The sequence below is a fragment of the Serinus canaria genome, chromosome 3 (assembly GCF_022539315.1).
Source record: "Serinus canaria isolate serCan28SL12 chromosome 3, serCan2020, whole genome shotgun sequence".
Taxonomy (NCBI): domain Eukaryota; kingdom Metazoa; phylum Chordata; class Aves; order Passeriformes; family Fringillidae; genus Serinus; species Serinus canaria.
The window spans coordinates 34,469,362-34,496,878 of record NC_066316.1 but is presented as its reverse complement, the minus strand read 5'-3'; the positions used below and the strand labels follow the sequence as shown (position 1 = coordinate 34,496,878).

The 27,517-nt window shown below is 37.7% G+C and overlaps 1 protein-coding gene across 3 annotated transcripts in view; it reads left to right on the top strand.

The window, feature by feature from the left end:
- Nucleotides 1-27,517, top strand: part of CRIM1 (cysteine rich transmembrane BMP regulator 1) — a 174,312-nt gene that overhangs the window by 105,157 nt on the left and 41,638 nt on the right. For all 3 annotated transcript variants that reach the window (XM_050972859.1, XM_050972858.1, XM_009091824.4), the window contains 2 exons: nucleotides 12,212-12,394; nucleotides 16,396-16,593. In XM_050972859.1, the coding sequence (XP_050828816.1) occupies nucleotides 12,212-12,394; nucleotides 16,396-16,593 (381 nt within the window). The remainder of the gene's footprint in view (nucleotides 1-12,211; nucleotides 12,395-16,395; nucleotides 16,594-27,517) is intronic.

The following is a 27,517-nucleotide window of genomic DNA, read 5'->3' as shown; positions in this document are numbered from 1 at the left end:
TTTTTGTTAACCATCACAGCTGCTTGTGACAGCACTCTAAGTGAAGGCATGCTGTTTAGGCTTTAAGAATGAAATGCAAAATAATTTTTGACATATGTTGCAACCTTTAGAAATTATAAGACAGTGTAGGAATATATTTATTATCATTCTTTGCTTCCCAATCTGAATGTTAAGAAAATTCTTAAAAAGCTTAAATTTTCCTGTGACTCTTACCTGAGGACTGTTCTATATGCAGACGTGTGTATATGTGGTCTATATGGTGAATTGTGAAGAAATTATATTTGACTATTGGTAAGGGGGAAAATACTTCTGAAGGATTAAAAATTACAAGCTGTTGCAGTATTTATTAATTATATTTATCCAGCAATATTTGATCTTGTTTAGTAGTATGTGTATCAAATGTTTGAAACAGCCTTTTTTTACAATTGCCATTGCAAATGGGGAGAGAGAGAGAGATTTCTACAGGAGAAGGTCTGTGTTATTTACATATAGCAATATTCTAAATACACAAATGCTGATTGAAATATAATAGTACATATAATGGATATTATATATAAAAATTGAGTTTTCCCATATGAATAAAGGATTTCTATCATGAAGAGTCACAGATTCCTTAGCTTTTAGAGTACTTCTTTCACTATTTGGGTAAGATTATATGAATGCAACTTTTCTACTTTTTGTTTATGTACACTAAATAATACTCATCTTTTTTTCATATTTGTTTCATGGATTTGTTTTAATTTGTATGATTTCTGAATCTGATTTACCTGTGTGAGAGACCTGAATGCAATGTATAATTCAGGATTTACTTTAGTAGTTTGAGCAAGAAATAGAGAGCCAATTTTCCAATAGGCTGTCTCAAAGGTACAAACCACCATGCTAATTGCTTCTCTTCAGTCTGCATGTTATTTGTGGATTCTGCTTTAAGAAATGACAAAACTGTTGCAATATATATAGTGTAGCAGGCATGAGATGGAGCTGTTTAAGTTTCCCACTTTTTTTTTGTGATATCTTCATGTCCTATTTCCCAAGTAGAAGTTAGATTAATTTGTCATTGGTAACAGTGAATTTGGACTGTCATTGGTAACAGTGAATTTGGACTGCCTTTAGCACTGTTGCCCTGGGCATCACTGCCTTATTGAGCATTGTAGCTTACTCCAAAGATCCAAGCTGCTTTTGAATCAAGATTCCTTCTTACCTCTCAGGCTTTCTATACTTTAATAGCCTATGAATACAGAGTAAACTGGAAGAAGAAATAGGAGTTTTTGAGGGGAAGGTGGTGCTACAGAGGGAAGCAGAAAGAGTGGATTGGAGAAAAATTAAGGTTTTTAGGTTTGTCTTACATATGTCCTTAAAAATTTTTTTTAATATATTCCAGGCCAGTATCAAAATTTTATTTAATAAGTTCCTGTTTAAAAAAAAGAAAATAATCCTGAGAAAACTGGTCAGAAAAGTTAAATACTTTCTTTAGAAAATCACGTTTGTTATGTTACTTAGTGCTACAATCAAATTTTATAAACTCATGCTGTAAGATGTGATTTTAAAGTGCTTCAAGCAAACTTCCAGGTGCAGTAATTAATGATGCTCCATTTTGAAAAGAAGAAATAGTTATAAACCTGAAGATGATCAATATTTTTAATAACAATCTCTGAGCAATTGTGAAACTACTCATGAGTGTGTGACATTTGTATTGTGTGGCATATCATTGGTAGAAAAGACAGAATAGTCATAGAACATGATCTGTATTGCTTTATAATTCAGGGTTTTTTCAAATGCATTTGGCATGTTTAGGTCTTTTTTTTTTTTTAGGGACAACTACTACAAATAAGCCCTGTACAACTTCTAAATTCCTAGAAAACTAATTCTGACAAGAACTTCTAGATTCAAGTTTCATGCAGTGACAAACTGGTACATGTGTGTGCATGTGTGCAACAAATCCCTACCATTACTTTTGTCTGTTTAAGATGAAGAGGAGGGGGGAAGGTTCTCAGTAAAACTGAGATAGCTGAATTCAATATTCAGTTCTGGTTTTTTGCAGTATTTTGAAATACTAAAAAGTACAGAGGAGATACAATTGATATCAGTAACAGATGGAGAAAATATCTTACAGTGATAGGCTTAGATCAATTTCTTTGCTTCATTAGAAAGAATGCCTTCAAAGCAAGAAGATTCAAATCTGTATGATCTGGGACAAGCTGTTCTCAGCAGTGAGGGCGGCTAGCTGTTGGCACAAACTCCTGTGAGGATGCTGAATTCCTTATCTTCATCCTTTCCAATTAGGATTAGATGCCTTTTTAAAGCATGTGTTTTAATTAAATGCAATTTAATGAGTTTATAGATGGTAAGTGGGGAAGTTGTATAATCAGCATTACCAACAAGTTTCGTTAGTTACTTCTGTGTTTGAAAACCTCTGAAAACAAGCAAGAGGATGGAATAAAAAAGAAATGTGCATACTCACATTAGTATAGTTTTCCTGCTATTGTAACATCTATTGAATTAAATAATTAAAATATTTAAATAATTCTTCTGGCCGGATTGGGGTGGGGGAAGCAGTCAGGAAGAATACTGATCATCATTGCTTTAAAATAGGGATATCCATTACAAATTACTATATGTAGACTGCAAGAAATCAAATTTTTATATTTAGGTAACCCTAATGATGGTCAGAGTGTTAAAGCAGGCCAGACTTCTGCAATATTTATTGCAATTTTGTGCTAACGTGATAGATGCAGTATTACATGTCCACAGTATGGGCAGGCTGGCTTTACTGTGTGAGAAGGAGATCTGCTATAGCTGTAGAATAACAGTGGCCAGTGTTGAGGGGATAGTTAATAATGGCTGCAAAACACATGTCATGGAGAGACTCTACAGTGTGTTCTCTTTGTTGTTTGTCAACAGTTTGGGGGCAGATCAGTTATTCTTTTGCATGTGTTGTTCCTGGATTTAATATCAAACTGATGTAGAAGCTCTACAATATATATGTAGATTTTGTGTGGTTATCTTTGTTACTGATAGACACTGTCTCAAACTAGCAGACTGGTTGGTCTGTCTAAGAAAGGCATATTAATCTGTGGCAAAATAAGCTTCTGCAATAATTGCTTCTTTTGCAGATTGTAGTGGTGGTGTCATTTGATCATAAATACTGCATTAAGTCAATACACTAGTCTTTGATTTCCTGCTTCAGATTTATATTATACAGTGTGTCTGTATGTTTTACATCATATGCAATCTGCTGCTTCTTATAGTTTATTCTATAATTTAAATAGACATTATAAATCACCAAAATAACATTTATTTCTGCTTGGAAAATGATCCTTTCATTTAATTGGAGCTTTTTGTTAAGTAATTATTGTCTGTAACTGTCCAATCTTTGCATAGGTCAAGCTTTTTTGCAGATATTTTTATTAAAAAAAATTTATAAAGTCCTGAGAACAACTTTCTTATTGGTGCAAAGAAAAAATACTAGATTGCAGATAGATTACAATAGTTCTGTATGATATTTTAAACATCATAAATGTATGCAGATATCAGAGTATTTCACATAAAACTGTTACACAACTAGAGACATAAAGTTGTGCTTTTTAAAAGCACTGCTATATTTAAAAGTTTTCATTATTACAGTTAATGCTTGCTGTCATTAGAATGTGATTCTTGTTCCAAAGGTCAGTCAATTGAAAAGGTCAATTTTAAGGCATGCATTGATTCCTTCATTTTGACGGGAAGCATCTTGGTAAGGAAAATCATTCTGTGTTGTTAAATAGGGGTAGGTGAGAGTCCAAAGTTCTCTTTTGACACAATCAAGTTCCTTTGTCATGATTTATCTAGGGTGAGTATTTGAGCCATCCCTGAGCATCCCCTGCCTGGTCCTTGGATGGCAGCTCAGACAACAATGATGACTGCAACATATTATTTCTTTTTGCTCCTTTTTCCTTGTCAGGAGAAAGGTCTTCACTGTTTAATTTTTAACTTAAACCTTGCAACTCTGTGGAACTGTTGGCAGTGATTTAAAATGCAGTAGTGATAGGATTTTGTCAGTCCTCTGTGCTTAGATGGCTGGCTGGCTGTTTCTCCTATTCTTGATGACCATCAGGGCAAGCCCTAGTTTGTGCGTGTAACCCAATTCTAGCCTGAAGGAGACAGAAGTATGAATTTCTAAATTTAGATCTCTGGCTACCATAAAATAGTATCACTAGAGGTATGACTGAATGTAACTGAATACCTCACTGCTTATTGCATTTGGGATTCAGAGATTTGCACAGTGGTGTTCAGTAGTAAAGTTTTCAGGGAAGAGAAGACTACATCCATAGTCAAATGTACTCATTTCAGAGAATTGTGAAGTCGATATAAAGGAAATAAGGCAACATGGGAAATCTATAGCAGATAGTTTCATCTTACTGTATGAAACTGAACAAAGAGGTTTTGTTTGTTGTGTGGTTCTACTGCCCTGTTTCAGGGATAGTGAGAATCACTATTGCTTTGTTTAAAGGCAGACTACGCCTTGAGGTTTCCCAACTTGCCATTTTCTGAAAACTGCTTTTCATCTAGAGACTACTAGATAGTATGTGATACTTATTTGGGGAGAATTGAGTGAGAGATTCCCAAGATATGCAGTCTTCCAAAAAACCCTTTATTTTACAGAAGCTAGTTTCTTCTGATCCATACGAAATATATTATTTACCAGGACTTCTGTCTTCTAATCCCAGTGTTCTACTTTTACTCATGGGGGAGCTTGTAAGGAAGGAAAATTGATTCGGCATTCAATTACAAGCATCAACAAGTGAGTCTAAAGAGATTAAAAGCTGCATGTGCAGCAAGAGTTCAAGTGCTTGGAAACAAGAGTGAGTATCCAAACTTGCCAGTTCTCTAATTAGGTATTGATGCATAGATCTCTTGAATGTAAGCTGCACTTAAAGCACATTCTGACTGTGAGCTGTGCCTTAGAAATTTGAGAGAGCAATTACCAGCCATCCTGCAGCTGCTGCCTTCTGTCAGTCAGAGCTTTCACTTCTCAGTAAGTTTCCTTGAAAACAGCTGCTACTTCAAAAATTATTGTTGATTAGTTTGTGAAATATGATGCATTACCTGTGTGAGTGGTCCTCATCAATGTGTCAGCATGGTTCAAGGTCAAGGGGACCACACTGCTTTCTGCCATGGCCATGTGTGAGATGTGATTTTAGAGTCCAGCTCTACCAAGGATGGCTGTGGAGTCCCAATTCATTTTTCCTGGGGGTTGAAGTGTGGACTTTCATTGCCCTACCCATTGAAAATGGGACTACTGGATGGATGCATGAAAATAACTGGCATTGATCCTGGGAAGATCAAATCACACCTTCCCCAGGACTTAAGACTTTCTATTCTGCTGTTTTAGGCTGTACTGATAATGCTATGGTGGTACAGCAACCGCTTGATGTGACTCATAATCAGTATTTTATAACTATTTCTGTGAATTTTTTTTCTTCATTTATGAAGATAAACTGACATAAAGGAGGCATTTCTTTTTACTCTGTGCCTTCTGGCTATTTTCACACTTGCATCTCTATACAGTGGTACTGCATTAGAGGAGAGATTAAAAATCCTCTTTAATTGCACTTCTTGTCATCTGTTCGTGCACTTGCTCCTCACAGCAATTGCAGATCCATTATTAATCTCATGGTGCAGGAAAGGATAAAGGTCATTCCGCTATTTCTAAAAGGAAATAACAATGGCCTGTTTCTAAAGGGAGGATCAATGAGTACTGAAAGGATTTGATGGGGAATATAGGGGCAGCAAGGAAAATATTCACCTTAGGAGGAGGAGTGAAGTGAGGTACCTCACAGACACCATCTGCCATGGAGTTCCCATTATTTGTTGCATTAATTTGGGGAGTTTTTATTGCGCTTTCATTAAACTTACTTTTTGTGTGCTCTAAAGAAATAAGGATTTGGGCAAGGTAATAGTCTGTCTTGGAGCAGAGAGCTAAACAGTCCTAATACTAATTGAACAGTACTGCATATTTCCCTTTGGCCATCCAAAACCACAGATTTTTGTGGTGGACTTCAAATAAGCAGCTGCTTAAAAAATTAAATGCAAAATGCATCTTGTGTGATGAAAAAGATAACAAATTGTTTGGTACGTAATAAGGTTGACATTAAAGGAGGATAATCTGATAGCAAAAAAGTAGAAGGATTTAGTTGTTGTGGGCTGAGGTTTGGTTTTGGGGTTTATTGTTTTTAGTTCAGTCAGAACATCTGAAAGGTATTTGAAAATCATGGCTAATCACAGCTGGATGAGAATTTGCTCTAGTATAATGAAAAAGTAGGTGAGTCTGCCAAACCAAGTCAAATGTTTTAGATCCTCTGAACCTGTGTTATACTTGCCCTAGTCAAATTGGGAAAAGTGTGTGAAACAGTGCAAGTCCTTACCAGTTACATTTAAAACAAGAGGGAAAAGGAAAACACAGAAAACTGAAGGCCAGGCAACCCAAAATTCCTGGTGAAAACTAGTCTGTAGATAAATAGATAAAAGAGATGGGGTAGGGATTGTCAGGACCACAGCTGGAAGTGAAACCAGACTCAAAACTCTTGAGTGGTTCAATAGGAGGGGGAGGGTTTTCCAAGGGGAAGTAGAGACTGAGTTTTAAAACAAATTTATTTTTTTAAATAAAAAGGAGAAAATCTATTTCATTTATTTATTGTTGGTTAATGAAACACAAGATACTCCATAGATTCTTCAAAATGATATGGCATATACAAAAAAGATTAGATGTCAAATGGTGCAGTTCTGCCTTGTTTTAAAAGTTAAAAAAAAAATTAGGTGTATACTTCTAGTGTTTATTTTGGTGAAATAGTAATGGTTTTTTGCCAAAGTGAATTGTCTTGGTAGACTAATATCTTCAGTAATGTCTGGCTCAAATACTGCTGGATTTTTAACCTTTGACAAAGTTGCCAATACTTTGGAGGACAAGGTTAGAATTCAGTATTTTTCTCAAAGCATGGAAGACATGGCTAGACCTGTTAGAATGCCAGACCACAGCCCTGTGTTGCAGGTTTGGAGATTTTTTTTTTCCCTCCTCCTGCAATTTTTAACTTCTCTCATGCACTAGAGGCTTCTCACAACTGTCCTGGCAATGCATGATGGGCTGTGCCAGTACCTATTAGTGGTACTCTTTCAGATGTCTGTGCACTATTAACTAACCTGGTCACAACATGTATTTTCTTCTGTGATGCGCTGACAGAGACCACTGGGATTTAAACACATTCCTCTGTTATGAAGAACACGTCTTGCTTCCAAGGATTGTTTGGCAATTTCATCAAGAAAATCTGTCACTGTTTTAGAGCATAGCCACCACCCTCTGTGGGCCCAGCTCCTCCCTTGTTGGCCTGGTATTTTCCATTAGTAGAACTGCAGGATGTTAAAAAGCAGCACTGCTTAATTTCTAGAAGGAGTTAAGAGAAAGAAGGGGGGGATAGCCTTGTAGAAAATCACAGAAACAATCAAACACTACAACACATGACCTGATGGAGAAAAATTAAAATTGAGGGAAAGGCATACATTTTATTTGTAAGAGAGGATGTAGGCAGGGACACCCTGAGGTGTCCCGAGGATGACTCCTCTTAGCAAGAAATTTGTATACTGGATAGAGGATAGAAAAAACTGTAGAACATGAGACCTCAAAGATGAGAAATGTAATGAAGCTTAGGGGATGCTTCCTTTCCATTTGTTTGTTGCTTCTTTCTAACCTGAATTACCCCTTCCATGATTTTTGCTGTGTTACAGTCGATAAAACTGTGGAATTGTTTAATAGGTAGGTTGTATTTCCTCCATTACTGATGCTTTTAAAGAAAATATTAAGACAGGGATGCATCAGGTACAGCTGAATTTGTGTTTTCTCATCATCCCAAGTATCTTTTAATTTCTTTTACAGACTGCAGTTGCCACAAAATAGTACTTCATTCCTTTAAGCTGTGAAAATATTTTTAAGTAATTGTATAAATAAATGCATTCATTTACAAACAATAGTTTCAGTTTTATTTTAATTCTGGTTTCTCTGTCTCTGGATGACCTTTTTAGAATATGCACAACCAAAGGATTTTCAGAGCAGTTCTGTAATTGTGTTAATAGGGAATATGCTGCAATATATATATACTGCAGGAGTAAGGAATATGCTGCTTAGGGAAACTAAGCAGCACAACCTGAAGAGTAAGAATCCAAATAGTTTTTTCTACCTAGCTTGTTTTTATATGCTTGCAAGGAAGCAACAGCACACAGTTGCCTTATAACATTATTATGGGCCAATTCCAATGACATGTGACCTTCTCTTTTTTAAACTCTATCAGCTCAGCTTTGGAAAAATGGAAATCTTTTCTGTATTTTTGTTTATACAGACACAGGATTCAAATTTTTCTGTTTCCTTCCCTTTTATTTAATAGAAAGTTCACAGCACTTACCCAAGTTCCTTCCAGGGCTCTGGTACAAATACTTCTTTATACTGAAGGAACATTTGAAGTCCTGGAATCATGAGCCTTTTAATCCTTTGAACAACAGAAAATTGTTTTGGATCATGCTTCCGGTTTGGGAGAGCTGGAATTTCTGATACTACAGAAGAAAATGCCCAAACTTGCCTGCAGAGGCTGATGCCCTGAGGCATCTCCTGTGCTTGGTGTGACCATGTGCAGAGCTGCTGCCTTGCAAGGGATGATTTACCAGACTTGCATGTGTTTCTGAGCTGTTCCAACACTCAAATTAAAGAAAACCGTAAGTATTAGGAAACTACAGAAATCTCAATAACAGAATTTTACATGTAGAAGGTAAAATATCTTTGAAAACTAATTTGATAAAACAGATTGTGTCCCTTTGCAGTACAGATTGGAGATTAAGGTTTGAGAAATGAGAAATGATCACTTTTTTTGTAGTGTGAGGCTGTGGGATTTAGTGCCACCTTTTTGGGCTCTCAGCCCCCGAGCAAAAAGACTGTGGCCATGTAGAGCTAAATTTGTGTCAGAACTATTTTTCTTTTAACTCTGTGGCAGGAACTTTAATGCCAAATCAAGTCAATCGTAGTCATGCTTGACTTTATATAGAAGCAGAGATGTCATTTGTTCTTCCACTGCCAGAAAAAACCCTCCATCTTTCTGGAGACTGTCCCCTCTGTCCTGGCTTCTTTCACAGATGGCCAGTTGTGTGTCAGTGCTTGGGCTGGATCAATCTTGTGTTACTGGGTTATCTGCGAGCTAGCAGACATTGAATTTATGTTCACAAAGCCATGGCCTGTGTCTCATGCCCATTGCTTTGTTGTGGTAGTCTGCTTCACATGCAGGATTTGGAGTCTCAGATATGTTAAACTGCTTTGTGCTGTGAGGTTTTGGCAGTTTGAATTTCTTTTGTGACACACTTTAGCTTGAAGACTCCTACCTGCAGTTTTATCTTTTTTGGCAGAGCAATGAATTCATGAATTTAGGAAAAGATGCATTTTTTAAATTTTATCCCTTGGTGACTGTCATACTTACATCGATAGGGCAATAAAATTGGCACTTAAAAACAACAAGAAAAAAAGGGGAACTGAAAGATCTTTCAGCATATTGTAGTGGAAGAAATGCATTATTATAATTTGACTGTGTGTTGCTCACTCAAGCTTCCACCTGGAGTATCAAAAGCTAGAGCTCTTCATTTTAGGGCTTGTTTTGCCTTGACTCAGTCTCAAGACTAGAGTCTTACAGATGGTTCTAACAAAAGTAATCCTTGCCTTGTAGCTGGATGCATAGGCTTAGGTGTATAGTTTAGTCTGCATATATATACACTTACCATAAGGGTGGACGTTAAAAATACACACATAGTGAAATTCTACAGTGGTTTTCATTGTAGGAATAAAACATGCTCTTTCTCTACAGGATTTGCAGTTACTTGCATAGTTTTGTTTGGACATTTAAAAATAGCAATATATAATGGGAGATCATGTTTCTACTTCTGATGAGGCAGGAGTTCATCTCTACTCTTTGGGTATGGGGGAATCAGTAAAAATCTGGAAGGCTGCAGTGAAGCCAGAAGCAAATGGATTAAAGGCCTTTTGAGTTGTGTTGGCACTTTTCCTTTTTGAGAAGGTTTTTAAACTAACAGCTTGAGCTGCATAAACTTGAAATATTTCTCAAGTGTTTGTTTATGTGAATTGCTTTCTAATGAGGTCATAGCTGTTTTCCCGGACACAGTGGTATTTCCTCCTCTTGCTCTTATTTTTTATGCTGCTTTCTACATTATGCCTTGAAGACAGAACAGGCATGTAAAAATCAAACATTGCTCTGGATACTTCCAAGTTTCAACTCTAATGCTTTACAATCATTTCAAATAACTCAAGGCTGGAGCACAATATATGTTGAAAGAAGTGCTTGAAATGCTATAGAGCTTTAAAGAAAAACTGTGTCATTGTCTAGAGAAACTCAGTTTTTAGCTCCCATAAGTTAAGGGAATTGTGGTGGATTGAAAGGAATCTGCAAATGCTGATTTTTCATTTAAATATATTTCATCTCCCATGTGACATTGAAGCAAAAGAAAAATCACCTGACCATAAAGTGGGCACAGTTTTCAACTTTTCAACTCTAGGTGGCTAGGCATTACATATATAAGAAAGTAGTCTTTACCATCTGTTCTACAGAAATCAGAAACATGGACAATTGTCCCTTCTTTTATTTGCTGTTTGCTTCAAATACAATGAAACACGTTGGGTTTACCTACAGTATTTAGTAATGTTGTTGCTGAAATAAATAACTTCCTGTTTGCAGAATCTTTGTTTTTTCAGACTGCTAGATTTACAGCTTCTGAAAAAAACAGACTGGTGGACTAGATACTGTTGTACTCCAAGTGGCTGCTTTCACAAATTTTGGGCTAGTGTCATAGGAGGCCAAAATTTTATTCTGAAGTGGTGAGGAGGGAGGGGGCTTAAGTCATTGAATAATATAAAGATGATACTGTGAATTCAGGATTTCCTAATGACTAATGTGGACTACTATAGTTGAACATAAATTTGGAGTGTATTTCCTACAGTGTCTTGAATCATTTCCTACAATGATTCAGCCCTAAGCCATGGAACTGCACAGTGTTGTGGAAAGGTGGGGGGATCAGTTGGCTGGTTGGACTGAGTAGGCTTTGAAAATGAAATGAAATGGGCAAAATGAAAGAAAAATCAACTGTGTCTTTTATATCAGTCTTTGTCAGTAGCAACATGAACTATTTCCTGTTTAACTGTATCTGTAAAATAGGTGATGGAGGAGGGTTCATAAATACGGGGTAACTGCAAGGTCAAAACTTCTATGAAGACCTTGTGATGCTGTGTAGATCTTCATAATCTGGAACCAAATGTCTTTGGTATAAAATAATAATAATGAGAAAAAGCTAGTTAAATCTGCAGACTTTCATTGGTTTAATTAGCATATTTGTTTCCTTTTTTGAATGTTAACAAAGAAAACAAGCAATGTTCTTCCCAAAATACTTCAAAATTTTGAGATGCTCTTAGTGTCCCACAAAATTTGGCTTTAGTTATATGTCAAGGCTCTGCTGTAGATGGAGGCATACGAGAACTACCAGTCTTAAGTTTTTGAAATGCTAAAGTGATCATGTAACTACTATTACAATTGAGTTGTGGTTTTGGTTTTTTTTTTTTGGTGGGGGGTGGTTGTGAGCTGGCGATTACAGCTCCAGGTTGCTTGAAAAAAGAAGTGTTCAGTTCTGCATAACAGATCATGCAGTCACAAAATGTTTGGGGATTGATTGGTTGGTTGAGGTATTTTTGGTTAAAATTGGACAGTTTTAGTGCCATTTATCCACCTGAATGCCAAGTCCTACAGAGAGGAAGATTACACTTAAGAAACATCAGAAACTGACTTCTTAAAACAGAAAAACATATTGTTTCATGTGCTAAAATTTGAAGTCACTTCAGATTCATTGAGAATGAAAAATATTTAGCACCTACAAAGAAATACCAGTGTTGCAGCCTTTTACCAGGATTTTAATGTTTCTTAATTGAAACCCAATTGTAGACAGTTCCTCTGAAGGTTATTTTGAACAGCATTTTATTTTCTTCCATTGTTGAACAGAAAATATACCATGTTCTTAAAATGAAATTGTATTTGAGTTTACAAAATGAAAGAAAAATCAACTGTCTCTTTTATATCTGTTTTTGTCAGTAGCAACATCAGCTTAACTATTTCCTGTTTAACAATAGCTTTTCTTTTCCTTCTTTCAGAAGTGAAGCCAACTTGCATCTTTAACAGCATGGAGTATTATGATGGAGACATGTTTCGGATGGATGCTTGTCGATTTTGTCGGTGCCAAGGGGGAGTCTCCATTTGTTTCTCTGCCCAGTGTGGTGAGCTACACTGCGACAGGTACTATGTGCCAGAAGGAGAGTGCTGCCCAGTCTGTGAAGGTACAGTCTCTTGTTAATCCTGTCTGCTTTTAATTCTGCTGCATTTTTTCTGTTTGCCTGTTCAATGGAAATGAGCAATGAGCTCATTGAGCTTTTTGTTCTTTTGGAGTTTGCAGATTCCTCGATAATTCAGTTTATTTCTACATTTGTGCTGTCATGTTCTTTGCAGTGCTTCTCTGACCTTGACACTACTTCTTAGAGTTGGTCAAGTGTGCATTGCTTTTTGGGGGGCCTTCTTGACAAATGACATAAAAAGCTGTTTTTAATTTCAGCACAGACTTTAGACAGGTATCTCCAGAGCTGCAGTTGTAGCCCTGAGACAAATTTCGATTGCTTTGCAACCTCCTTCTTATTCTGTTCAGCTAGAGTAATGCACACAACTTCTTTCCTCTACAGTTACAGCAAAGCAATGGGGCAGCAATCCAATGTCAGTGTTTTTATCTTCCTCCTTTGCTCTGCTGAGAGCCTTGCTAGGCCTGCAGTGCTCTTAAAAGGGCTCTGGGAAATATCACATTGACCCTCTCGCTTATACTAGAAAGTATTGGAGGCATCTTCTGCCAGAATACAACCAGAATTCCAGCAGAGGAAGATAGGGGTGGTGCTGGGCACTTGGACCTTGCCTCAGTGAGGATTAGTTTATGGCCACCAGGTAGGCAAAAGGCCTGTGAAACACTTTTAGTCCCTTAGTTTAAATGTGGACTTAGGAATATCTTCTCAGTAAGTGAAATCACCTGGAAATCTGAAATCTCCTCAGAGGGGAGGAGTCTAGTAATTACTGTGAATTTCAAACACTTTTGGAGTCTCCTTAATGTCATTATTCCTGTAGCTCTTTGCAGGAGCAAATAAGCCAAAAGATCCGTTGTAGTCGTGTTTTATTCCAAGCAGAGAATTAGAAAGTAAAATACTTGATAAAAATGCATCTCATAGAGGCAGCTGGAAGAGCTGGACCTTCTCACTCAGCGCAGGATCTGGTGAAAAATGGCTTGTTTTGTTACAAGCTACTAAAAGCTTCAGAAATTTAAACCCAAAATCTGGATAATAAAATATCGGGTGGGTAAGTTAGGAAGTAATTTTTTTAAGAGTATTTGTAATTTTTTAATGTTTTGGTGTATATTTTACATATTTTAGTGTCAGTTTGTATCATGTTGACACATGGTGTTCATATGTAGAAAAACTGAAATGCAAATGTTGTAGATTTAAGTATTCCAGAGAGGTACCAATCCATGTTTGCCCTGAGTTTAAGACCTGGCCTAGACATTCATTGCTGACTATACTTGAAGGCAGGATCCTAGATTTTTGGTCTTTTGTGGTGCAGTTGCACCTACACTTACAAGAGCCTTCATGCTCTAAGAAAAAAAAAAAATCAGTCTGTCATTTAATGACAGATTGAAAAAGTCTAGAGAAGGCATGTCTGGTGTGGTGAACTCTCCCAAGTTAGTGCAGATCCACTCCTGAAAAAACTGCTGTATGAACTGCTGACTTCATAGAATATATAAAATCTCTTGGGTTCATTTCCTATAATTACTATTTTTTCTCATATGTGAATATTCCAAGATTTGGCATTATAAAATCATTGTGACAATATATATAAATATATCTATATATCTGCTTTATCTGTCCTGTCTTATTCAAATATAGGTGCTGATTTTCCACATTGAACTTGCAGATCTAGATATGTCCTTTATCCTCTTTGATTATTTAAATATTCAGCTACCTTATTATTTATCAATAAACTGTTCTGCCATATCATCATACCACAAAAAAATTTGCTTTCTCCATTTTTGCAATGTTTCAGTCAGACCAGCAAGAAAACCTGATAACATTTCATTTCAGGTTGATGAGTTGGTGTGTATTAGTTTGCAGTGGAAATTTCTTCTTAAAGACAGGTCCTTAGTAAGACTAAAATGGATAATGTTATATAATTAATATGTAGTCTTATTTTTCTAGTAATGACTGTGGCTTAATACCAAGTTACAGGGTCCTCTGTCAAATCACCTGGTGCTATATGGCTTGCTTCTTTCTGTTGTGTATTCTCCTGATAGGGGTTATGGCACTAAATGAAGGAAGTCTGAATTCTAAATGATTGGATGGTAAGATACATGGTGATTTTTACTAGAAATCCCTCTTGATTTAGTGGCATTCTTGTAAGTGAGCCTAGACAGCTGGTGCCATTAACATATTATAATTGTCCTGGTTCCTTTAAACACTCAAAAAAAAAAAAAAAAAAAAAAAAGATGGCTCTGGTCCATTTTTAAATACCTTGGGTAAAGTTGACACTTCAGTTGACAAGGTCATGTATTTTAAATGGGCAGAACATATCAGCCCACCCATTTGTGCTTTTCTAGTTGGTGAAGAAGGGACATTTTTTTCTGCCTGCTCTTCTTCTGTTGAGTATTTCATGGCTTGTTGTCACGGTGATCAGTTGCTTCCTACAAATATTTACTTGATGATAGAAATATTTAAAAAAAAAAAAGCTTTTTTTTCCCCAAGAATTCTAAAATGGGAAGTACTAAATTTGGTGTGAGTTGTGTAGTACAGGCAAAAGCCCTTCTTGGCTTAACTCCAGGAGTAGTTCTTGCTCAAAGTTCTGTAGGCTACATCAGTATTAGGAGATGTAATTTATGGCTATAAATGCTACTGAACTTTTAAGGGTACCAGGAACTTTGTGCTTTGAGTTGTATAGAAGACAAAGTAGCACAAGTCTAGTATGCTTTTTCTGTGCTTTTTCTCTATTCATCTGTCAATCAGAATCCTGTACATAGGTTGAATGATAAAATTCACTTCGTTTCTTTGTGTATGATTTGATTTTTGGCAAGGTCAAAAACCTGTATGTTGGTTTTTTACAGATGCAAGATCATCCTAAAACATCAAAGGTGCAAAGTTAAGAATTTAGGTAGCATTTTAATTTTTAAATGCCTTATTTTCACAGCCATCTGGTTTTGGGCTTAATGAGAATTTTACTAAAATTCTGAAAATCAGTACAGCTCGGGGTGGGGGGGGTGAAGTTGTGTGCCATTTCACTCCAAATGTTTGGAGTGTCACAAAGGGGCTTTGAATAAGACAACAGCAACTGGCACTGCTACAGGTTTTATCTACATTCAAAATGCGTTGCCTTTCTTCCAAAGGGGACTGACAAAACTCCGAAGAATAATCCAAGTTTCATTCAAGCCTTATTTTTCTTCAGATAGGACATCCCATTTCTCCCAAGTCCTTCCGTCTTAACCCTCCTGGAAAATTAACTTATAATAAATCCCTTGTGCTTTTTTTATGCCTGCTAAAAAAGATATTTTCAGGTGTGTTTATTGCTTTAAGTATATTAAATTTGCTTTACTGTGTAATTTGTAGTGTTGCTTGCTTTGCAAACCTGACCTACTTACTGTACATTCTCAGATACTTTGTTTCTGAGCCTGACAGTAACCTTTTCTTAGCCACCATGATATCTGTATACATTCACATAATGTATATATTTTTAAACTATTAATATCAGTGCAACTTACCACATCTCTGGAGTACTATTATTTCTGAAGAGTAAAAGCTGCTTTTATTTCCAGAAATGAGGTAGCATATACAGACTTTCATGGAACTTTAAGAGAAATCTTACACAAAGCATACTTCCTAAAATTCTGTTATTTAAATACCCAGATCTTAATTTGACTGCTAGCAGGTAAGTGGGACTTGTGGCTTTGAAGAGACAAAACTTAACTGAAATGAAGTTGAAGACTGACCCCATTCAAAAAGGTAGTATATCTCCAACACTAGGATGAGGTGCAGCTCAAAGGCACTCTTCCTGTTCAGCAAAAAATGTGCCAGACAATGCCTCATCTTTGTTCTTAGTGTAAAAGAGTGTTGCAGTGCTGACAGGAGTCATTCCAGTGGGTCACTTAGAAATGTTGGTACAAAAAAAAAGAATCAACAGATCCAAGAACCATTTTGTCCTGAAGAATAAAACCAAAAAATTTGAAAATTAATAACACACACTCTTGCAATTGCTGTCATTTCAGACCCACTTTATCCAGTCAATAACCCTGCTGGCTGCTATGCCAATGGGCAGATCCAAGCTCACGGGGACCGCTGGCGGGAGGACGACTGCACCTTCTGCCAGTGCATCAACGGGGACCCGCACTGCGTGGCCACGGCCTGCGGGCAGAGCTGCCTCAACCCTGTCAAGGTCCCTGGGGAGTGCTGCCCCGTCTGTGAAGGTAGGAGTGCTAGTCCTCCTTTTTTGCATTTGTCTGTCATAGTCACTGCTTTCCTGGCAATTCTTGGTTAACTTTAAAATTTTGGAGGATTGAAGAAGCTGGTGTGGCATTGGCTGGTTACTGAATAATTACAGAGGGCAGGAAACATCAGCGTGGTTTAACTACGCCTGTATGTTGGCAATCCCTGGCACTCTTTTGGCATAAAGAGGTGGTTAAGATCAGCCTTAGCTACTAATCTTCTCTTAGCTTTGCTCAAGCCTTATTAAGAAATATAGGAGAAGTTAGAAGGTCAAAATGTTTGTCACTATAGGTATTACTGTTATTTGGATTATTTGTGTTTTCTTCTTCATCGCTGTCATTTAGTTGCAACTAAAAATGTCTTTATACAACATAGTTTGATATTGGACATAATTATTTCAGTGAAATTTGTAAAAAGGCATATTACCTGGGAGATAGATTAACTCTTCAACTTCACAATTACTTTTTCATTTGTTTGTGGAATACATGTATATGGTATAACTGAGATTTAACCTAACTATAAGGTAAATGCTTGCCCAGCCTGACAGTGGAAATATGAAGACTTGCAAACTGAGACACTAAAAAATATTTTGAATTGCATATGTAAATGTGCATTTAGAGCTGCATTTTATGGAGTAGCCGTTCATCAGGGAAAACACCAGATAAATTTAGAAACAGTTCTTCTAGACCTAGAGCCATCTTCACAGTACACAAACACTTGTGGGTGCTCAGTGAGTTGACACTTGTAAGTTTTTTTCATTCCATCTCTGATTTAAGAAAAAAAAAAGAATTTTGTATATCTACATGTGTCTTGGAGCCCTTCTTGGTTTGCAGTATCCATCCAAGTAAGCTCACTGAGATACTTACTTTTTGGGATAAATCTGAGGAGCGTAAGGATTTCTTACAGATGCTCTTTAACTCCAGAATTAACATCACTAGGTATGAAGAAGGTGTTTGATACAATGTGTTAAAGCTGAAGTGAATTGCACAGAATTGCGCTGTTTGCACTGAATTAATGTCACTGTGAGGAAGCAGGTTAACTGCTGCTAATCCCCAGTGATCACCTCAGGATGGGGTATCAAAGAGAGCCTGTGCTGTCACCCCTCATTAGCTAGGTGTCTGAGCCAGCTTGGGAAGGCATACAGAGAGAAAGAGAGGCTGATGGAAGTATTCTCAACATGTTAATACACTGAGAGGATTCTTTTCCTCTAATGAGGGAAGGATAGGCAAATGTGTCTGTTTTCCTCTTCCAGACTGGAGAAAATGAATGAAATATATAAAAATAAAAGTCAATTATGAAGAACTGTGGGAAGCAAACACAGGGTCAAGCATAGGCTTCCATCCTTCATTGCTAAAGGTTGCAACATAAACAAGCTGGTGCTTCATTAACATACCACAGTAATGTCTCTGCAGTGCTCTCAGGACACAAGTTAGGTCCTCTGGACTAGGCTGCATAATTCTATGCAATAACATGTTTGTACTTTTAGAAGAGGATGTAGCTACAACTGTTTCAGTCCTTAAAAGCTGTTTCATAGTTGCTTTGGTGAGTGACTTATGGAGTGCAATCATATTTATGATACAAATGGATAGAAACTGACACAATAGAATTGTGGAATCAATATTTAAATGAGGTCCTTGTGTCATCTAAATTATGTTTTATTAAAAAATAATCTGACTTCCTATTTGTTTGTCATGTTAGCCTTTGCATGATGTATGCTTAATTGTAGTCATTTAGTTTTGAGTGTATCATCTGGAAGGCAGTGATACTGAATGGTATTTGAGGAACTTCCTAAGTTTTAAGCTTAAAAGCATCACATTTGCCTTGGTGTTTTGTTTTTTTTTTCCCAAAAGGTAATGAAATTATCTAAATGGTGAAACCTACAATTAGTTCGTGCTGGATCAAAGTTTCAGCATACTTAGGTACCAGGGGTTAGAGAACATCTGAAAACACTTGAATCCTCTGTTATATTTTCCCTTCCCTCTCCCACAGCAAACAAATATAACCAAAACAAATTATTATGATCTATTATTGCAAATTATTTAATTCCAGGAATCGAGATATGGGATTATTTCAAGGTTAAAAAAAATTGGACTGTTAAAACACAGTAGTGAGTTCAGATGCTAGAACCCAAGATTTAAAAAATTGACTTTGCAAGAAGCACGTCTGGATGATTTGGTGAGAAGTTATTCAGCATTTGAGACTTACATTAACTTATTTTGCAATAATGACAAATGAAAAAAATCTCTGAGAAATGAACCATCAAGGGTACCAGCAAATCTCTTGGAGTCATGTTTTGGAGCATCAAACAAGTTCAAGGCTGTTACGCCTTGTGATGAGCAGCTTGAATAAAAGTATTTAGAAAGATGAGAGCAAGGTGTTATCTGATTTGAAGTATGAGCCCTGTGTGTCTTTCTGAATGTGTTAACATTTTTCTTTAAAAGCACACATTAAGAAAATCCCAGAACACTAGGAAAAAATAACAATGTTAGATGTTGACTGTCTGCATTTAACATTAAGAATGTGTATCTTAAAATTACCTTTTTTAAAAAAGGTGTTTGAGCTGATAGCAGCAGGGACTTCTGTGTAAGCTGTAGATTTCTGGCCCGCCTCCAAGGTCAGAGAGCTTCATATGTTTTAAGCCTTAAATCTGAGATTAGTAGTGTTTCTACCTGGAGTTAATGCATGGGGTAGGAAACAACTACTGTCTGCTTTCATTACAATACAGCTGTCACTTGCTAACCCAGTAGGCAAGGAGCTTCTTTGGATTTCTCTTCTCTGGTTTTCTCCTTGTTCTAAGGCTGAACTATGCATACCTTGGGAAGGCAGTTAAAACTTTTACTTCCTTTGCACAACTGATTTTTCCCACATTTTAGTTTTATCATTTTAATGACAAGCTAGTCCCATCTAAAATGCTATTTTGTTTCTGCCATCATCCAGCCACCTGACATCTCTATTCTCTTAAACAGGTAAGCTGCATGGATCAGTACTCCTCCCTATTTTAAATCAGCTTCTCACTGTTTTTCCTGAGCATTGTTTCTGTTGATGAAGTTCTGCTGCTGATGCTCACCATGCTGTCCATGACCTGCAGGGGTGGTGGGAACAGGGGAGAATAAGGTCCTGGCTGGGAAGCTGGCTGAGAAATCAATCCCTTGATTATTGATTCTAATGAAAAAGATGTGCACTACATTTTAATGGAGCTACAATCAATGAAGTAAATTCCAGGCTCATTTTTTCCTAAAGAGGAATTAAAATGGATTGTCAGCAATTTGATGCTTTTCTGCATACCACCTCATTGCACTTGCATATCCACAGCTTAACCTGAATTTTGCAGTGCACTGTATGAGCAGAAGCACTGTCTGTGCTCTCCAGTTTAGTTTCTCCATCTTTCTTCTTCTCTAATTTCTTACTGCTCAGGAAAGAGAAGCAGAATTCTTATCTAGTGTGGGCAAAGGTCTGGCTTCAGTGATATTATATAAGTGTCATATTTTCAACTGTGTAAATTAGCAGAAAAATCAGTGTGCTTTAGTGATATGTTCAGTAAATGGGCAAAAATAGTGTAAACTTTGCAGCTGATTTTGAAATAGTAGTTTACTACTGATTGTAAAGATAAAAATACCTCATTTTTCACTCCTCTTTTGAGTGACTTCCAGTTCTTACTCACATCTCAACATATCAACGCTCTCAACAAGAGTATATACCCTAGAGAAATAACATCATTTTTGCAGATTAGTTTAAAATTGCTTATTTTCAGAAGTTGTATTATGTAATTGCATCATGAATATACTTTGCTTTTTCACTCATGCTTGTATACTACATTTCTTGATTCAGCTGTAGCACTTACTTTCTGCACTAATTTTTTCACTTTTTTTGTGGAGACTCATGCAGAATGTAGGAAATAATTTCTGGCATGTTAGAATCTTAACTATGCATCACATCTAAAGCAGGAAGAAGAATGGGACCTGCTGAAAGCCCCCTACTATCTTAGTCAGTTTAGTAGCTGATAGGCCAGTTCAGGCCCATGTTTCTATTTAGAAATAAGTATTAGATAAAGAATAATAAGGAAGACGTTTTATATGCTTATCACTATTTTTAGCATGCATTTATTTCTCATTGAACTTCTATTTACATTTGAAAGAACTCACTTCCAGCAGCCAGCCTCAATTGTGTGAGCTTACTTTAAGCATGTCAGATATAAGCTCTTTAATATGCAAACCAAAGCATTTAGTCAAAGATATTTCTATCGCATATTTTGGGTTGAGTGTTGAGGGGTACAGGGATTTGTGAGACAAATTTAGGATTTGATGAGAAAATTCTAATTAAAACTGCTTGTGGATCTGGCCTGGCTGTGGCTCATCCAGAGTAAAAGGTTATTAGTATCAATCACTCCTGACTCTTCCTCTCTGTCTTTGATCTAAATGCTGCTGTACCTGCAGTTCTGCCAATTCAGTTATTTCTTGGCTGGTTTATAATCAGTTTCAATGAAGGACATATTTGTTCCTCTAGATAAGTTTACATTCCAGCAGCTTCATAAGGATAAATTTTTTCTTGGATTAACTTTCAAAAGATTTTGCTGCCAGAGATCACATATAACATAGTAGAAATTCCGTGTACAAAGATTATTGAAATATGAGCCCAGTATGTCAGCACACAAATGTATTCAGCCTTTGAATACAGTAAATTCAGAACAAACTAGAACATTCCCATTCCCTCATGAAGAAAATCCTGATGTTCTTGCTAGCACAGTGAGAAAACTGGGCTGTGAGGATTGTAGAGACTAAAGTTACATCAAATCAGCTGTTGACACTTTTCTAAGTTAAAGACTAAGATGGAGCAATTGTGATATTTCTGTTACTATATAGATCTGATTTGTATCTGTTCTTCACAGATATCTTTTTTAATTCTTCCTAACATGCTGCTGTATATGTATCCATGGTGTATATCCTGTATGTGCTATGCAATACACGTTCCCACGCTGATTGGATGCCCAGATTGGTTTGCAATGTATAATTTTCTGAATGCTTGCCTTGGGTTTGCTGGGAAAGATGGTAATAATCACTCCCTTCACTTCAATCTTGTCTGCTGCTGCTGGAAGGGGAGGCTGAGTGAGGTTCTTTGAATGCTTTATGCTGGAGCTCCCTGGAAAGATTGATGAGGAGGAAGAGACAGGAGTATGGGGGAGTAGGTGCATGAAGGAGAGGGGTATTTATGGATGTGGTGTGCCAATACAATGGGTTTGTATATGGATTTAATTTTCAAATCTGCGGGCAGCCTCTCTTGAGTAGTACTGTAGCTGGTATCCACTAGTATCTTCACCAGCTCTGATGTTTTTACTAGCTCAGATCAAAGCTAAATTTATTTTATCTATAGACAACAAAGCTAAAAAGAACAGCCAGTGTCTTAGAAGGCAGAGTATGAATTCATATGTTTTAAAGCGGAGAACTGACAGAAAGATGCTCACCAAATTCAACAAGAGAAAATACAGCATGCTATGCCGTGAGGATCCAGATTGATTTTGATTTTTGTCTCAACATTGTTTGACCAGAGGTATATGGGGGAAGGGCTGCACATGTCCCACTTGCAAGAGGCAGCTGGGAGAAGATGGAGGAAAGCCCTGTCTCTAGGGAGACTTTGCCTGACAGCCATTTCATGTCTCACATGGAATAGGCAGTCAGTAGGAGACAGCAAGGACACTGTATCCTCCAGAGAGGTTCTCCAGTCGGGTAGCAAAAGGTCACCACCGGCGCACTGCAGTCAAATGTTCAGCTGGGCCAGTGGTCTCCTGCCAGCCAGCAGACCTTGGGAGGAGCTGGGGGCTATAAAAGTAACTGTGTCACAAGCTGCTGGCCTCTTTTTTGCCCTCAATCTTTTTGCTTGCTCTTGCTCTCTCTCCTTCTTACTGGCTGGTCACCTGTTGACCACCTCCTGTGTCCCGTCCTACCACTTCCACCTTCCTCACCTGCTCCAGCCATCACCTGTCCTGCTGCCCTGCGTTCCTGCCTGAGCCACCTGCTCCCATCCCTGCGTCGCCGATCCAGGCTGTCACCACGATCCCTGCTGCAGCCCTGTCCGGGGCTCTGGGCCTCCTGCCCATGCCCACGCCCCTGGTGTGCGGTGCGGTCGCCGCGGGAGCTGTGCCTGTGGAGCTGTGCAGGCTCCCCAGCTGGCAGCGTGCATGCACACACCCCGCGTGCATGGGGACACCAAGGGCGCAGTCCCCAGCTCCCAGTCCCCAGTTCTGCTGGTAACACCCGCTTCTTCTGTCTCCCCCCTCTCTGTCTCCCCCCTGCTTTCTTTTTCCTTCTCTTTCCTCCTTTCCTGTCTTTCCTACTCTTGTTTAGTTGGGCATCACCCTTTTCGTTACCAATAAACGATTCTCAGATGTAATATTTGCCTTGTTTGGCTTAATTCTGTCCTAGATCATCTGGTTTGAAAGAACACCCCGCAGTTTCCCCTTAGTGGAATGTGACATGCTTGGAGGAGATTCTTCATGAGTCCTGAACCATTGTTAAATAGCAGCTTTCCAGGAGAGGTTTTGTGATTAAGGGGAAAGAACATGTTGAATGTGGATAAACAGAGCCTTGAGAAGGCAAATACCATACTGAAATTAAGATCAAGAGGAGAATTCACAAGACCTGAAGTAATCTTTTTTGCTCTCTTGCCTGTGGGTGGGTATGTCCCTGGATGACATAGTAGGTACTTGGTTCTTTTCTGTACAGTGCTTCTCTGATAAGGGTGGAAACTGGAAAGCATTGGAGAGCTATGAGCACAGTCCAAAATTTGTAGAAGACAGACTGAATAAATTGGATTGGTTCAGCTTAAAATAAAACTATGAAGTCAGAATGTGAGCGTAGCAGTCCTCAAGTGACTAAAAGGTTGTTGCAAAGAAAAAGATAAGGCAAAAAAAATAATGGAATTGGATTACAGAAGAGAAAGATGGGATTTAGAGGAAGGCAGAAAGTTGTTGAAGAAAACAAAATTCCCTCTGTGGCATGTTGTGACTAAGATTGTCTTTTTGATGTGTTCAGGGCATGGCAGTTGTATTTTCAGCCTTAGTGAAAAGAGATTTGCTCAGGAAATTGCTTGCATATCTGAAAGCAGTACTGGTATTTCACGTGTAGTTTTCAGTGTTCATGCAAGTGATGGCTGTAGCTTACCAGTACAGAGCCCGATACATAGCTGGGGGCTTGGAGGGGGAGGGTGTTTGGGGTCTTTTTAACTAAACATCAAAGTCATCAAAACCTTTTTGGCAAGACATCTTGATACAATATGTCCACTTGAATCACTTCTTTCCAGTTACCTGACACACTAAAGCCCATGGGCTTAGTAATAAAAACCCAATGTATGATGCAGGGGACTGGGTACTTTGAGGTGGCTGTTTCCATAGGGAGAGAGGCACAAAGCCTTTCCACAGAAAAGGCATGAAATTGGAGACAAAGGCATATTGAGACATGTTAGTGTGGAGGGGAAGACCTTCCTTTATCCTTGGCCTGTCCCCAAACTGAAGCTCTTCAGCTGACCCAGCTTTTCAGGGCATGCACACCTCCTTTCTCTGGTAACAGCTGGGAAAAGAAGGCCCATTCCCTTGTGTGGATCCAGGACAAACAGTTAGTTAGTTTTAAGCTTCTGATGGATGCTTCTATAAAGCTTCTATAGCTCCTGTAATGATATTGGGCCTCTAGGATTTGACTTTGTTTATTTAATCTATTATCTATTTATCGGTTTAGTTTGTTTTCTCTTTCGACTTCTCTTCATTAAGAGCCAAGGCTTAGGCAATCATACTGGCCTTCTGTGCTTTCCCCATGGTTTTAGAGCCAATGGCTTATTTTTGCAGCACAAGGAAAGGATCACATTTCTTCAGATTAAAACAGACAGCTAGGTAGAGGGGACAAAGGGGTTTTTCAAGTGCCATAAGGGACTGCAAAATTTTTATATGTGCTCACACTTCTTTTGGCTCAGACCAGCTCTTCATGGGGACTGGTCAGGGTTCCTGTTCCATTGCAGTTAACCAGATCCATTGGCAGTCAGCTAAATTGGCAGCTAGTCCTGCTGCTTACTGCTTGCTTCTTGCTGGGCTAACAATTTTGCTTTCTAAGTAACATTACAGTGGTTTGAATAGCAATTCCATTTTTAACAAATTTTACCAAAAAAAGAGGGAATATACCATATGAATAAATAATAGCGTGGGAATAATACTAAAGAAGCTACAGTGATAGGAAAAACTCTTTCCCTCAGGCTGTCTGCATCTGTGGACAGCCACCTGCAAATTGAAATAATAGCTGTGTTCACAGGAAGTAAATATTGGTTAGGATGGTATGATTTTTTTTTTTTAAACAAGATAATAAATACAAGTGTTCAACACTGGCATTGATGCCAAAAATGTCCTTTAGGAAGGTCTGTGGCTGTTTCTATTCCCTTGGATCTCTCAGAGGCTCAGGCTATTCATAGAGAAAGCTGATACACAGTAATTGGTTATCTCACAGCATGTCCTTCTCCAAGAGAGCCCTCAGGTACAAGTGGCTGGGTGCCAGCATAAGCTGTGAATGAGAAATTAAGTGTTAAACAAAATCCCCTCAGAGGATTTTCATGAATAAGACCCACAGTACTTTGCTGTCATTATGGCTGACACTTTATCTTCACAAAAAGAAATTAACATTTTCATCAATAAAGGAATCCAAACTCTAGCTGAGATGTAATTCAGTTCAGTTCCTTTAGCGTGTCTAGCACTTCATTAAGTAAAAACAGGCAGCAGAGTCCAGTGAAAAGAATTTTGATTCATTCAGGATGAAGTCAGTGGCAGTGAGCAGTGTTCACTGACACGGGGTGTGGGCCCAGAGTCCTCCTTAGAGCATGAAATGCAAGTTTCTGTTTGGCAGTGGTGCTGGAGCTCCCAACCAGCCCTTTGATCAAAGTCAATTAAGGGATGCAAACGCCACGCTGCAGAGAATTGGGCTTCTGCTTGCCAGATCATGGTTTAGTAGAGTGGTTCTAGAGAAGGCAGCTGAGCCTGTGGAACCACTGTGTGATGAAACCAAAGTGGCCAGGGCAAGCCAGTGAAATTCAGGAAGACTTTGAGTATGGGACATTTTCATGGTTTTCACTGATTCATTGTTGAATTCAGTGGAAGGCTGCTGAAAGGATAAATAACCAGTGAATCCTAATGAATATGTCTCAGAGGATGTCTCACTTATGAAGAACCTCATGGATCCTCCTCATTTTTTTCAGCACCAATGGTTTTCATAGATTTGCCTCAGATGTACACTAATTTAGTGTTTATCTTCACCTAGTAAAAATAAGTGAATGGCCTTCTCAATGTATTTTAACCATTCTTAATAGACTTAACTGATTCTGCTTCAACAAGGTGGTCATTTCTTAGTGTCATTCCACTGAAAATTGTAAAAAAAATTTCTTATCAGCATTTAAATTCATTTGACATGCCTGTTAAATCAAAAACTGCTAGAATTAATTATTACAGACAAAAGGTTTTAACTTCACATTTTGGGAGTGGAAAGTATGTATTTTGATTGCATCACTGCAAAAAAGACATGTATGTATACCCCCAGCTTCTTTACTCTGCAGCAATAAATAGTCTTTGGTTGTAATAGTTACTTTCAAAGAAAAAATATGTATTTTAGTAGCTTCAGGTTGTCAGCATGAATAAAATTTGAGACAAAAGGCTGCCAAACTGAACTATGTGTTTGGAGGTACTAATGAAGGTATTTTCAGAGTTACTTGTGACATTAGAAAATTGTATCACCTACGTCCTTGCATACATTTATAAATTGTTATGTGATGCTGAATTGTTGAACCCTGATAGCCAGCACAGACAGCTAAATTCTGGGAAAAAATTTCCTGTGAGGCATTAGGTATTTCAAACCCAGGAAGGAAATTCTTTAGCCCAGGACTCAGGGCTGATATTTTTCATGTAATGAATTGGAGGGGCGGGGAGGGCTGGAATGCGAACTATGAGGATGGAAAACATTTAGTCACTCTTGGAATGATATGAATGTTTTTACAGGAAGCTTAAGTAAACACACATGCTGCTGCTTAGTAGGCTGCAGTTAACTTTTTTGGACAGTAGACAAAATTTAAACAAGTATGCAGACTCGAATGAAAGGCTGTTGAGCAGCACACCCTGCAGGCCCAGTTTTGAGCTAGTTATCACTTAAAACATTAGATAAAAAGTTAGACTACAGTTTGTTTGGGTTTTTTTTTTCTTTTATGGTTTTTTTATGGTAAAGTCTTGAATGCACTGATTTTTAATTTCTTTAAGTCATTTGATACTGGTTTAATAGGATCAAAACATCTTACTTCTTTTAAAGGTGTGTAGCCTGTGTTATGAATTACTACAGAAGAGGGAGCTATTTCACTTTCCCCTAATATGGGCATGTTCTTTATTATTCATGCTGGAGTTCTTTCTCCTTGTTTAGAACATGATTTTTATCCTTTTTTTTTTCGACAGAAGAGGTTTTCATTTTATGAAAACAAAAGAGATGTTGGACATCCTAGAATCCTATTCTGTTGAGCTTACTCAGAAGAAATGTTGTACAGAGGAAGAAGCTTAGAATACAATAGTTACTTCCCTCCTTACAACCAATTTTGTAAAACCATGGAGTAGCTATTTTCCTCACATGATATTACTGAAACTATGAAACAAAACCTTTTTGGAGTTAAAATACTGCATTCCCAATGAAAAACAGAGATTGTTTTTCATGTAATAATAATAATAAAAATACCTTGCCGAGAGGTAAAGCCTGCATAATGTGTTAAGTTAAAGGAGAACAAAAAAAAAAAAAGAGACTGATTAAAGCTGGTTGCGGCTGTTACTAAATAATTCTTAACAGAGAATTGCTCTTACAAACACCTGGAAGAAATTTTGCTTCCTGAATAAAAAAGCTAGTTTTAAAG